Here is a 13,521-nt window from a genome sequence, read left to right as displayed (position 1 = left end):
GCCAGAGTTGGAGAGAAGTTAGATGACTTGCCTGTATTCATTTACACAGAGTCACATAGCTAATCAGTGTCAAAAATGGGATTTGAACCCAGGTTTTCTTCATTCAGCATCCAGCAGCGTTCTCTTCATAGATAGGTGTGAGGGACTGTCTGATGTTGGCAGCTACCAGGTTGGGCACTGTGGCAAGGGTAGGGTAAGATCTGGGTATTTTGGAAGTCGAGGCAGGGGCTGTGGTAGGCAGAGTCGTGGTGAACTGGGATGGGCTGGAAACGGAGAAGCCCTGAGACAATGGGCGGTGCTTGTGAGATAAGCTGGGTACAAGGAAGGAGCTGGAGCTTGAGCTCCTGAGGCAAGGGGCAGTGCCACGTGGGAGTGGGACGGCAGAGGACTGAGTTCCCTCTGCTTAGTCCCCTCCCTATATGCAATGTCATCCCCAGACGCCTCTTGTGACCTTCTTGACTTCCTGGGTCCCTTTGTGCAGCACTGACCCTAGACCCCTCCTGAGTCTGACTTCCTAGGTCACGTACTCTTGTCTATGCGCCATTCCCAGATGCCTCCTTCCTATATCCGGTCCTGGCCTCCTACGTCACTCCCTCCCCCTTGGTGTGCTAAACTCAGACAGCCCCTTCCGGTATCTGACCCTACAATCATTGGCTAGTAAGAGGGCTGGGGAGGAGGGGCTAGGTAGGTTTTTAGGAACAAGCGTGGTCAGATCACGCGCTCGCTCGCCTGGCTCCTGCCCTGTTGCTCTGGCCTTGCTGCTTGGGCTTGCTATGATGGCTTGCTGTGTTGGCCTCTGAATAAAGCTCTGGTGTTGGCGCCTCCCGATGGCTCGTCTCTGTGTGGTGATCCGGCTGAGGACCGAAGACTCGGGAGTGAGTAAGACTCTGGTAGTGTGCTCCTTATAGAAGGAGTGGGTACCGGCGTACGGCTGGCAGAAGGTCGGCGTGCGGCCAGTATAGATAGGATTGAATAGATCCTGTTCTATCCATAAGACAGGATAGCCATGGCCTCCTGTCAATAACATTTAATCTTTCTTTCCCTTTCCCTTTCTCTCCTTCCTTCCTTCCTTCCATCCTTCCTTCCCTCCCTCCTTTCTTTTTTTCTTTCCTCTTTCCCTTTCAATTGCTTTCATTCCTTCCTTCCTTTTTCTTTCTCTTTCTACCTTTCTTTTCACCCTGGAATTCATGGTGAAACCATGCACTCAAAGAGGAGTAATACTTGATGTTCCTTTAGGCCAGTTTTTTCTCAGAATTGGAAGGAGAGGGAAGGCTGTCAGCACTCCAGAGAACTGCTGCTCATCATTATTATGGTACTCATATGTTTTCCTACTTTTCTCAGCAAAATCTCCTTTGAATCCTTTCCTTGTCCTTCTCTTTTGTGAGTAGGAAGTTTTCCATATACCAGCCATCTTTGTTGGGTACAAACTGCATCCAGAAGGCTATAATATGTTAGAGTCCATTGCTTTCCCCGTATAAATGTTATAATAATAATATCAGAAATTACCCGTTAGTCAACAAGCAGTTATTAAGTGCCTACTATGTGCCAGTCACTGTGCTAATCACTGGAGATACATATAAAGGCAAGGAGATTACCCTCAAGAAGCTCACATTCTAATGGGAGAGACAACATGTATACAACTAAGTACAGGCAGGATATATACAGTAAAGGTTAAAGATAATCAACAGAGGAAAGACATTAGCATTAAGGAGGATCAGGAAGGACTTCTTGCAGAAGGTGGGATTTTAGCTGAGACTTGAAGGAAGCCAACAATTCTGGGCTCATGGTCATGACTTGGTAACTTATTTTTTCCATCCCTAACCAAAGGAAATATTTGATCTCTTTTCAACAGAATAAAAAGCCTGTGTTTTAATCACACCTCCCATTTGTATAATGTCTTGAGTTTTACAAAGTGCTTTACTTATAACAACCCTGTGATTAAGATGAGAAACTCCAGCTTAGGTATGAGAAGTGATTTGCCCAGGGTCATACAACTAGTAGGTGTCAGATTTGGAATTAGAAGTCAAGTCTGGCAGTCCTATTGTGTCTTAACTCTCAAGTCTAACATACCTTCCATTAATGAATGGAAATACTTGTGGAGGGAGTGCATAAAGTAGAGGAAGATCCCTGCTTTGTGACGTGAGGAGAGGGAGCCTCAAAAAAAAAAAATAGAGGAGGTCCCCTATTGACTTTAGGATAAAATACAAACTCCTTAGTCTATGCATTTTTGATCCATATACATATGCAGACTTCTTTCATTTTTATTTATGAGTTTTAATTCTTTTTACATAGTCATTTCCTTATCTAAACCACCACAGACCCACAACCCCATGACTGCATACATGATTAAATCCTCTCTTGTAGCAAAGAAACACAACAAATAAAACTATTGCAGCTGATAGTGTGTGTCACATTATAACTTTCCCTCCCTTCCCTCCATCCACGAAAAGGAGGGAGGTGTGTTCTATCCCATGTACTCCAAACCAAGATTGGATATTGCACTGAGTCTGGCCACCTCTTTGTGATGTTTCATTTACGTAATTGTCATTGTGTGTGCATATTGTTCTTTTATTCTGCTTACTTTATTCTGCACCAGTCTTTTTTAGCTTTGGAAAATTTCTTGCTTTATAATGAACTTAAACACCAAAAAAGAGCATTATCATATACATAGCAAAAGGAAAAAAAGAAGACTCTATATGAAACAGGGAGTTTCTATATCATACAGTTTGATTTTTTAAAGTATAATGAATGTTATGTGACACTTAAAATTTTTAATCTAAAATTAAACGCCAAAAAAAAGCCCAAAACATTTCCATATACAGAGCAGAAAACAAAAAAGAGCATTCTATATGAAACTGTGAATTTTCATTTCATACTTTTTGGTGTTTTTTTTTTTATTTATGTAATTAATTCTATATGTTACTTTCCAAACTCTCCTGTTTGTGCTTTCTTCCAAATGTCCTTCTGTTCTCCTCTTGTTCATTTTGAAAAATATTACAGTGACTCTTTTTTTATATAGCATCATTTCTTTTTAGTATTCCTATGTAGTCCTTATGAAAAATCCCTTTTTTTCTCCCTTTGAGTATTTGCTTTCAGCTGTTACAGTTAGTCATTCCTGTCTTTAGGAGTTAATAACTTAGGGCCCCTGGGCTTGGGATGTCCTGGTCTGAGCCAGCTGGTTACCACGATCTCTTGCGCCCTGGGCCTTCCAAGGTCCTCACCCTATTGCTCTCTGATCACCTTGAGGAATTTTTGATCACTCTATAGCTTTGTTGGGGGATGCCTCTGGACCCAGAGCCTCACAGGCTAAACATGCCGCTGGCCATCTCTGTTCACTGTGAGAAGCCCCAGCATTGGTGCTAATTTTATTGGCAAATAAAACCCCCATTCCTATTTATTGCAGACTTCTGGCTGACTTTTTGTGTAGTTCTGGGGTGGAAGAAATAATTCACTGTGGTTCCTCATTGGATTTATTGATCATTAATGGGTCAGATATGAACTTCAAGGTTTTACTGGAATAGATTTATGGTAGCTTGATGGTTTGCCTTCCGTTCAGGCAGCCATCTTGGCGAGAAGCTTGACTTCTTACATTTTAGTCCAATTTACACACTCTTGTTTCAACCAAACTGTCTTACCTACTCATCATCCTATCCTATCCTTTGCATTCCATGTAGTTTTTGAAAGTTTTGGAGATTTTTTTTTTCATCATTATAATTTTTTAGTACTTTTCCACTTAGACCCTTCCACCCCAGCAGAACTCTCTCTTACAACAAATTCTAGCAGAATCAACACAGTGACTGTGTCATATAAGCATGTGCTTTATTCCATAGTTAGGCCCTGACATTTCTACCAAGAATAGAGAGAGAGTCAATGAAAGAAACTGTTTGATTTTATCTTCAAATAGTAGGGCCTAGGACAGTGCCAGGCACATAGCAGTTATGTAGTAAATGCTTGTTGAATTAAATTGATAATTTTTTAAATAATAACAAAAATGCTGACATTTTATGGTGCCAAAGCATCTTACATACATTGTCTCTCTTAGCCCTCACTACTATCCTGTGAAGTATATACTACTAGTATAAATTATTGTTTGGGTGGGACCAGGCATGTGATTTCATTGGCAAAAAACAGACTCCCAAAGAAGAAATTCCAATATAGATTAGAGCCTGTTTTCCTCAGGGCAGTGAGAGTTAAGTGACTTAGCCAGGTTCACAGTCAGCCCTGATCAATGATAGGATTTGAACCCAGGTTCTCATCACTCTGAAGATGGCCCTCTGTCCCCTATGCCTTGCTTTCCCTTTCTGGAACTGGGGGAATAGAAGTTGGTAGTACAGATATTATGATCCCTGTTTTACAGATGTGGAAATTGAGGCTCCAAAAACTTAAGTCACTTCCCTTTATCACACAATTAAGTGTCAGGGCTGGGGCTTGAACCTGTCTCCCCTGTTTCCAAGCCTAACACTCTTTCTACTTTCTGTTTTATTTTTTACTCTGTTTCCAGTACTTTTTTATACCAGTATTGCATAGCAGTCATTCCATAGCATATACCTACAAAGTTATTTTTAAAAAAGACAAAACAGAGAGCACTGTTTTGGATGTGAAATCTTGGCACCCCAACTGGATTTTCAGGCAGGTGCACTGCAGTTTTTTCTTAAGAAAAGGCAATCTGATTCCAAGTTAGATCAATCTTCGTATGTAATTTGGAATTGCTTTCAGTGGATGAATATGAACATCACAATGTGGTAGATTTTTAAAAATTTTTTTCAAGATTTTAAGTACACAATGCCATTATAAAGAAACCTTGCTGTCTATCTCTAAAACGCCCTTTCCACCCACCCCTGTAACTTATGAAACTCATATTTTTCAATGCATTGTAATTTTATCTAGTTTGTATAGCACATACTGAGGTGTTTCTGCGCCTTTGCAGAAGATGCTAATGTTATCTGGTGCAGTCGACTTTGGCAGCAAAGGAGTTCTTCTCATTGAAATTTCAAAATATTATTAAGTAGAAGTTAATCATACAAGTTTATGACTATTGATATTAAAGGACTTTCAGGGTGTTTCAAATGTTAAACATATATACTGGAATTTTCAAAGCATCGCTTTTAATTTGACCGTATATCAGCCCTATTATTGTTTGCCAAATGAGAGAAAGTAAAAAAAAAATAAATCATTTTGCAGAATTTTAGGTACAAATATATCAACATCATCATCACTATTATTGTTATTATTTTTATATGCCATGATGGAAGAAGGCTGCTTTTAATGATGACTTAAACTTTATACTTTCTTTTTAGTCAGCCTTGGGGCAGTGTGAAAAGCACTGGACTTAGAGTCAGTTAAGATTTGACTACCTTGCTGTGGGACCCTGGGCAAGTCATTTAACTTCTCTCATACTTAGTTTCCTCATCTGTAAAATGGGGATACTAAATAGCACCTCACTCGCAAAGTTGTGGTGAGGACCAAACGAAATCACAGCACCTTGGAGAACTTTAAAGCACCATATAAATACTGATTAGTAATTCTTTTATTTGACCATAAAACCAGTTATTTTCTCTATCCATGCAACTAGTCCATTGTTGTTGTTGCTGTTTTTCAGTCATATCCAACTCTCTGTGATCCCATTTGGGGTTTTCTTGGCAGATATACTGGAATGGTTTGTTTGTCATTTCCTTCTCCAGCTCATTTTGGAGATGAGGAAACTGAGGCAAACAGGGTTAAGTGACTTGGCCAGGATCACACAGCGAGGCCAAATTTGAACTCAGGAGGATGAGTCTGCCTGACTGAGGCCCAGCATTCTATCTGCTACACCGCCTACCTGCTCCCCAGATAGTCCATAGAACATTAAAAATGTTGGGCAGATACTCACCAGTCCCAGGTCTTTTCCTATCTGAATTCCATTAAAGTGATAAGAATATTTAAGTTTATAATGTTTATTTTTCTTTTCTTATTATTTTTAAGTTTTAGCATTTGTCTAAAAGAAAAAAGAAAAAAGAAAGTGTTAAGAATAATAAGATGCCTATGCTAATAGTTATAATAAATGTTTAATAATAACCTCTGGACTATGGAGAAATGAAAAGCTCTCAAAATGTAGAGACCTAGCTTAAGGAATAAAACAAAAACAAAAACAAAAAAAATGCAAAAAACATGGGAGCAAGATGGAGCTCATTTTGTACCTATCCTTCTTGTCTTCTTGTCTGCTTCTGCATTTGTCCGCAAGATGCTTTCCGGGAACCTGTAAAAGTTGAGCGTTACATTTCAGCATTTCCATTCAGTTATAAAAAGCGGTCACTTTATCCACCTGCATCCCAGTCCAGACTATTTCTATCTGAACTCTCCTGATTATTAGATGGGAAGAAACAAGACTAATTTTAAGAATAGCAGCTCATGTTTATGTAGTGCTTTAAGGTTTGCCAAGCGTTTGACATATATTTTGTCTCATCTGATTTTTGCAAACAACACCACTATCAGGTAGAGGGTGCTATTATTCCTATTTTATAGATGAAGAAACTGAGGCTTAGAGAGTCTGAGTGAATGACCTACCCAAGGTCACGTGGTGTCCGAGATGGAATTGGAATCTAGATATTCCTGACTTTTCACTTTGGCACTCCAGCTGCCATGCTGGGTTACTTTACTTGGCATCTTTGCAAACCTTGGTGACCATATATTTCAGCAGCAACAAAGCCTAAAAATCTACAGCCATATTCTTACATTTTCAAGTGCCTTGAAACATTTACTTTTGAGGGTAAAGCTGGAAAGATGAAATGCAGAGATTTTTCTCAGTGCAGTGGAACAAAATCAAATTATCTTCTCTTAAAATAAATGGCAGTCAGGGAAGGCAATTTTTCCTGAAAATGGATAAGAGCTAGGGAATACAAAATCAGCATTTAAAATGTGTTAACTCATAGCGTTTTAAAGAAAAGAAGCCCAAATGCAATGGATGGTTACCTGTTCTCAGGGATGATTATGGTTTCTTATTATTATATCCTAAAAAAAAACATACACACATACGTAATGTACTGGGATTGCTGAATCATAGAAATTATAAGTGAGAAAAGACTTGTTGGATCAACTTTTCAAAGAGTTCTGTCTGGAGCCTGCATTTTTTCTTATTCATAGTTATGTAATTAAATCACAGCCAGCCTTTTGCAGCTTTGGAATGGAGACTGTTTGGCTGTTTTCACTCTAGGGTCGAGCTCACAGCAAGGTTTGTTCAAAAGAAATAAAAATTCTCATGGTAGGTCACAAACCAAGACCAAAGATCTCTCAGTTTCTAGAATATTATCTGCTTTTTCTAACTTTTCTCTTAGGAATAGAAATTCTGTTATATCCCACCGAGCACCTTTCCCTTTTCAGCTCCTCTTTGTGTGTTGCATTCCCCTAAAAGAAGTTAGCTCCTTCAGGGTAGAGATTGTTTCTCTTTTTGTTTATTTTGTATTCCCACAGTGCCTGGCACATAGTAAGTACTTAATAATTCCTTCCTTCCTTCCTTCCTTCCTTCCTTCCTTCCTTCCTTCCTTCCTTCCTCCCTCCCTCCCTCCCTTCCTCCCCCTCTCTCTCCCTTCCTCCCTTCTTTCCTTCCTTCCTTCTCTCCCTCCCTGTCTTTCTCTTTCTGCCTCCCTCAAAGTGGCTGTGACGCTCAAATTAGATAGGTGAGAAATACTCAGGAAATTGCAAAGCATGACACTATTGTAAGGGGGTGTTATTCTTCTGTAATGTAACGATTTTCAGCATGCCTTGGGAGCAGTGAACCCCATGCTTGAAATGCTCTCCTTCCTGCCTCATCTCTAGCTCCTTTTGAGGCTCAGCTCAAGTGCTGCTTGCTACAAAAAGCACGTCCTGATCCTTTTCCTTCTCCCCACTTGTGAGTGCATCCTTCTGCCTCCCCTAGAATTCCATCCCAGAATTATAGAAATTCCCAAATGAAGACTAATCTGTAGCACTACTATAACAATACTAAAATGCCGATAATAACAGCAACACTAAGAGCTCACATTTATATAGCATTTTAAAATTTACGAGAGACTGTCTTTCACAAAAATCTTGTAAGGAAAGTAGTATAGGTATTGTTGTTCCCCTTTTGAAGCTGAAGGATCGCAAGTATTTTATACTTTCTGTAGTCATTTTCAGTAGAATGTTTCTATCTCTTCCTGCTGAGTTTTATTGGTATTATTAAGAAATGCTGATCATTTATTTTATATCCTGGAAATTTTGCTGAAGTTATTAATTGTTTCATTTAAATTTTTAGTTCACTCTTTACTCATGGTTATTCCTTCTATTTCTTTTTCTTGTTTTATTGCCGTAGCCATCATTTCTAGTACTATGTCAAATAGACGTAGTGACAATGGACATCTTGATTTCATCTCTCAATTTGTTAGAAAAGATTGTAGTTTATTTCCATTACAAGTAATGATAGCTTTTGGTTTTAGCTTATGTACTACTTATCATTTTAAGGAAATGCCTATTTATTCCTATGTTTTCTAGGGTTTTTAACCGTACAACCATCGGAGTGGAAAAATGACAAAAAAGGAAAGTGATCAATGACAGGGAGGCGGTGAGGAAATAGGCTCATTGATGCACTTTGGACTGGTCAGCCTGTGAATGACTCACCAGCTATTCTGGAAAACAATTTGGAATTATGCATAAAAAGTTATTAACAGTGTGTGTGCCCTTTGACCCAGCTATGCCACTGCTGGGCCTGTGTCCAAAAGAGAGCACAGAAAGAGGAAAAGGCCCTTTATATATATATAAATATTTATAGCAGCTCTATTCATGGTGGCAAAAAAGCTGGAAACTAATAGTAAATCCATAAATTGAAGAAGAGATAAACAAATTATAGTATATAATTATATAGTATATAAAATAGCACATAGTACGGGTGATAAATTACTATTGAGTAGAAAAACATGAAGAAATAGTTTTGAAAAGACATTGAAAGACTTATATGAACTGATGCAGCATGGAATAAACAGAAACAGAAGACTAATTTATATCTATAACGTCAATATCATAAAAATGAACAATTCTGAAGACTTTTATAAATGGATGAATTAAATGAATGGACAGAACCAGGAGAACAATTTATACAGTAACAGCACTGAAAAACAAACAGCTTTAAAAACTGTAAGAACCCTGATCAATACAATGGCCACTCATGATTGTAGAGGACCAGTGATGAAACATGCTATTCATGTCAGTGACAGGGTGGGTGCAGATTGAGGGATACATAATTTTTTATATAGCCATTGAGGAATTTTTTTTACTTAGTTATGCATATTTGTTACAAGAAATTTTGTTTTTTCATTTCCAAATTTTTTATGAGGTTGGGAGGTGGGAGACAGAGAAAATAGATTTCTATTCATTTAAATTCTATTAATGAGTGTGTGTGTGTGTGTGTGTGAGAGAGAGAGAGAGAGAGAGAGAGAGAGAGAGGAAGAGAGACATGGGAGTGTTTAAAAGTTGCTATAATACTAGTTTTACTTAACTATTTTACTTTGTTAAAAGAGACCTCTCATCAAGTGGTAGTGGTCTGTAAAGGTTTGCAGTGCAAATAGAAAACAGCAATACAACAATACAAAAAATAGAAAAAAAGGTTCTTCATCCAGGTCATGCCAGTCACCATGGATATTTCTTCTGTCTTGCTTGGTGATCTCAGCTGCTTCCGTGGATTTATTTTGTGAGTTTCCTTTTGGCTCTAATAGGTTTTCCAGAGTCCTTCACCAATTGCATTGTTTTTGTTTCTATCCCCACCCCACCCCAAATCTTACATGTCTGTCTGTTTCCCATGCCTAGAATGCACTCCTTCCTCATCTCTTCTTCATGCAATCCTTCTCTTCCTTCAGGATGCAGCTGAAGTACCACCTTTTATACTATATCTTTCCTGATTGCCCCAATTTTAGTGCCTGTTGTTTCTAATTACTTTAACATAACTATGTGATTTTTTTTTCTACATATACTTAAATGTTGTGCCTCTTGATAGAATGTATACTCCTTGAGAGCAGGGATTATTTCTCATTGTTTCACTTTTTGCCTCTGTATCCTGAATGCCTAGCAGAACGCCTGGCAGATAGTTGGCACTTAATTAATGCTTCGTTAGTTGGTTGATTGAACCCATGCCTTGAATCTGCATTTCTGTTACTATTCAGTTGGTATACTTTCTGAAATTACAGCACAGCATTATGCATAAAGAGATAACCTTGGAATCAGGAAGACCTAGATTTAAGTCTTGTCTCAATCCATATTGACTGTGTGACCCTGGACAAGTAACTTAACTTCTCAGTGTTCTAGGCAACTCTTTAAGACTGTGTTTTGTTCTAGACAACTCTGTAAGGTTGTATGTTGTTTGAGGCAACTCTCTAAGACTGTGTTTTGTTCTAGGCAACTCTCTTAAGGCTGTTTTTGTTCTAGGAAATTCTGTAAGGTTGTATGTTGTTCCAGGCAACTCTCTAAGGTTGTATGTTGTTCTAGGCAACTCTCTAAGGCTGTGTTTTGTTCTAGGCAACTCTATAAAGCTGTGTTTTATTCTAGGCGACTCTCTAAGGCTGTGTTTTGCAAAGAAGGCACCAGCCTGCATTGGCAAAGTTAGTTTCCTCAATGGAAGCTTACTGTAGCAATGAAATCATAGTTCCAGGTTCTATCCCTGTCTGAATTTGTAGTCTAATTCATGTTTTCCCATAAATCTGTGTGGCTGAATAGATTATGTTTACAATTCCGTTTCTCTGCTATGGCAGGTTGTTAACACCATTAGAAATTCAGAAAGTATCCTACCTGATCCTCGTTAAATAGCTTGAAAATGGCCCTGTGTAGAGGCCATAAATGAAATAAAAATTTAATAAACACTTGATTTTAAGATGTTCTTGTTGACAAGCACAATAAACATGATTAAAAACATTAGGGTGAACTGAATTAGGTGGATGTAATTTACTGGTGAGGAGGACTCGAAATTGCCTCATTCATTTCTACAGCTATGGATATTTCCAAAAGATTCAAAAGAATCATATGAGTCAGTAGAAAAATTTTATTTGGTGGGAGCACAGCTTTAGTGTCAATAAAAACCTCCATATTTTCTTTAAAAGATACGTTAATCATTTTTAATTGCTTTGTGGTTCATTAATTAAGCTCTATCTAATTGGATGTTACTGTAAAACTGCACACTTAAAGTGTAGGGTTGTTTATTTATTTTTTCCTTCTGTAGATTAGTGTGTACCCTTGCTGACCAGATGGAGCTGACTTTGATTGAATGTTCAATTCAAACATTGTCAAATTTGTAAGTAAAACATTTTATGATTTGTTTCTGTCTTTTACAGGTGGCCTTTTTGAAGATGTGATTGTTGGAGTCCGGCATTCCCCTCTCTGCAAAACAACTTTCCAACATAATGCATTTCAAAGGGGCCAGGTGTCTCTGTGGCAGGCAGCTATTTTGAAGAAAGGGGTTAAGTTATAAAAGGAAAGCATCCTGCTTAATTCTTTCTGTGTATTTGTTTGCATTTGGCAATATGCCTCCCATGGGAGTAGTTCTCAGTTGGGCCCTTTGAAAAGCCAAGGCTCTGAAGAAACTCACAGTTGTGGGTTGTCAGAAGTTGGAGATGGATACAGAAGTGACCTCCCTAACCCCTGCAGAGAAGGACATTTGGGTCTGTGCTGCGTCAGCACCACCTGGAAGGAATAGGGCTGGTTGCTGGGATATTAGCTAATGGGGACCCATCTGTCCTGTATGGAAGCTTAAGAGACAGCCCATGAGGACATCATTCAGGGAGGGCTGAGATTTGAGTGCCACAAATTTTGAGAAGCAGACTTTTAAAGAGCATCATAGATGTAGCTTTGTTTTGAAAGGAGAAAAGAAAATAGGTTATTTCTAGCTATTGTCATCAGATTAAAAAGTAAACTGCATGTTTTGTTAAACCATTTTTCATGATGCCTAATCTGTTTGTTTCCTTCCTATATTACTTTTTTTTGTACTATTGCAGTAACCTTTATAACATAGCCCCTATTCTCATAATTTTAAAATATATTGTTTTTAAAATTGTTATCTTAACAAACATTTTGATATGCAATAAAAAATTAAAAAGAAGGATCATACACGAAACTGTTAACTTCCATTATGTACAGTTGGTTTTTAAAGTGAATTTTCAATTTAACACAGGAATGAAGTAGGAAAAAAAAATTCCCCTCTCTGTGTCTCTTTCTGAACTGCTCTTTTTCTTCTGTGTATTTTTTTTAAAAGATTTGTTGCCCACTTTTCTTCCCTTTTTATTTTTATATCTCTGTTACTACCCACAAGCTTTCCCCCTACATTGAAACTCTCTCCTCTTAGCGTAATTGAACAATAATTATGTTTTATGCAATAGTTATAAATATATAAGTATAATTGAGTATTAACTATACTTGAGTAATTGTCATAAGTATGATTGAGCAAAACAAATAAACATATTCATACCCCTGCAATTTCACAATAATCTTGTTAAAACCTTATAACTAAAGTCTACAAAAAGTCACAGCAATGATGTGACCAGAGGGAATAGGCCAGATTAACCCCTGTTCCTCTTCCCCTATCCTTTAACTTCTTTCTCAGGACAGTCCTTGCGTGGGACGTTATGGCCCTACTCTTCTCTATTATGGAACTAATTGCCCCTAAATGTTGCTTCTCCCTACATCATGTTTTTGTTGAACCAATTTTTAGCTGAAGTATGCCTGTATTACCCTCTAGCAATGGCGTGGTCCAGATGACCCAATATATACATACATGTGTATCTCATCCTTCTTCCTATGTAAAAATAATTGTTATTCATGTGTTCCAGGGCAAGTGACAGGATCTTATTTCAGTTCTCTGGGATGCATAATTTCATCCATATGGATCCTAGATCTAGAATTTACCACAATATGGCAAGGCAGTCCTTTTCCATTTTCCTAATTAACTCACTATCCCACTCACCACTCTTGCAGCTATTTCCACTCTTTTTCATCCCTCTTCAAACCTCCTGTGGCTGCCTTGCCCCTGCCCTCTCTACTTAGAACTTTGCCTTATATTTTATTGAAAAAATGGACGCCATTTGACAAGAACTCCCTCTTTTCCCCTCTTCATCTCATATCTCTCAGATGCCTTATGTCACTTTCTTCTCCAGCTCCTTTTGCAGGTGAGGAATCAAGGTGGACAGGGTTAAGTGATTTGCCCAGGATCACTCAGCTAGTAAGTGTCGGAGACTGTATTTGAACTCACAAAGATGTGTCTTCCTTATTCCAGGCCTGGCACTCTATCCACTGAGCCACCTAGGTGCCCCATTCCCTTTTTAACTCTGTACAATCTGGCTAATGTTTTGTTATTCAACCAAAATGGTTCCTTCCAAAGTAACCACTGGTTTCTTAGTTGACAAATCTAATAGTCTTTTTCAATTTTTATCCTTCTTTACCTTTGCAGCCTTGGACACTATTGATCACCTTCTTCTCTGTAAGTTTTCATGACAGTACTCTGATTCTTTTCCAAAGTCTGACTGACCACTCCTCAGTCTCCTTTCCTATAACTTC

The 13,521-nt window shown here is 38.3% G+C and overlaps 1 protein-coding gene across 5 annotated transcripts in view; it reads left to right on the top strand.

Moving 5' to 3' along the window:
• UBE3D (ubiquitin protein ligase E3D) overlaps positions 1 to 11,982 on the top strand; it is a 202,517-nt gene extending 190,535 nt beyond the window's left edge. For 4 of the 5 annotated variants that reach the window (XM_027855266.1, XM_027855284.1, XM_027855274.1 and 1 more), the window contains one exon: positions 11,307 to 11,982. In XM_027855266.1, coding sequence (XP_027711067.1) covers positions 11,307 to 11,443 — 137 coding nt within the window. In that variant the 3' untranslated portion in view covers positions 11,444 to 11,982. The remainder of the gene's footprint in view (positions 1 to 11,306) is intronic. The other variant, XM_027855294.1, reaches the window with a different exon arrangement.
• Positions 11,983 to 13,521: the final 1,539 nt, after the last annotated feature.

This window comes from Vombatus ursinus, unplaced genomic scaffold (assembly GCF_900497805.2).
Source record: "Vombatus ursinus unplaced genomic scaffold, bare-nosed wombat genome assembly UNPS02000582.1, whole genome shotgun sequence".
Taxonomy (NCBI): domain Eukaryota; kingdom Metazoa; phylum Chordata; class Mammalia; order Diprotodontia; family Vombatidae; genus Vombatus; species Vombatus ursinus.
Note: the sequence above shows the minus strand (reverse complement) of the source record. Positions and strands in the feature narration are given on the sequence as shown.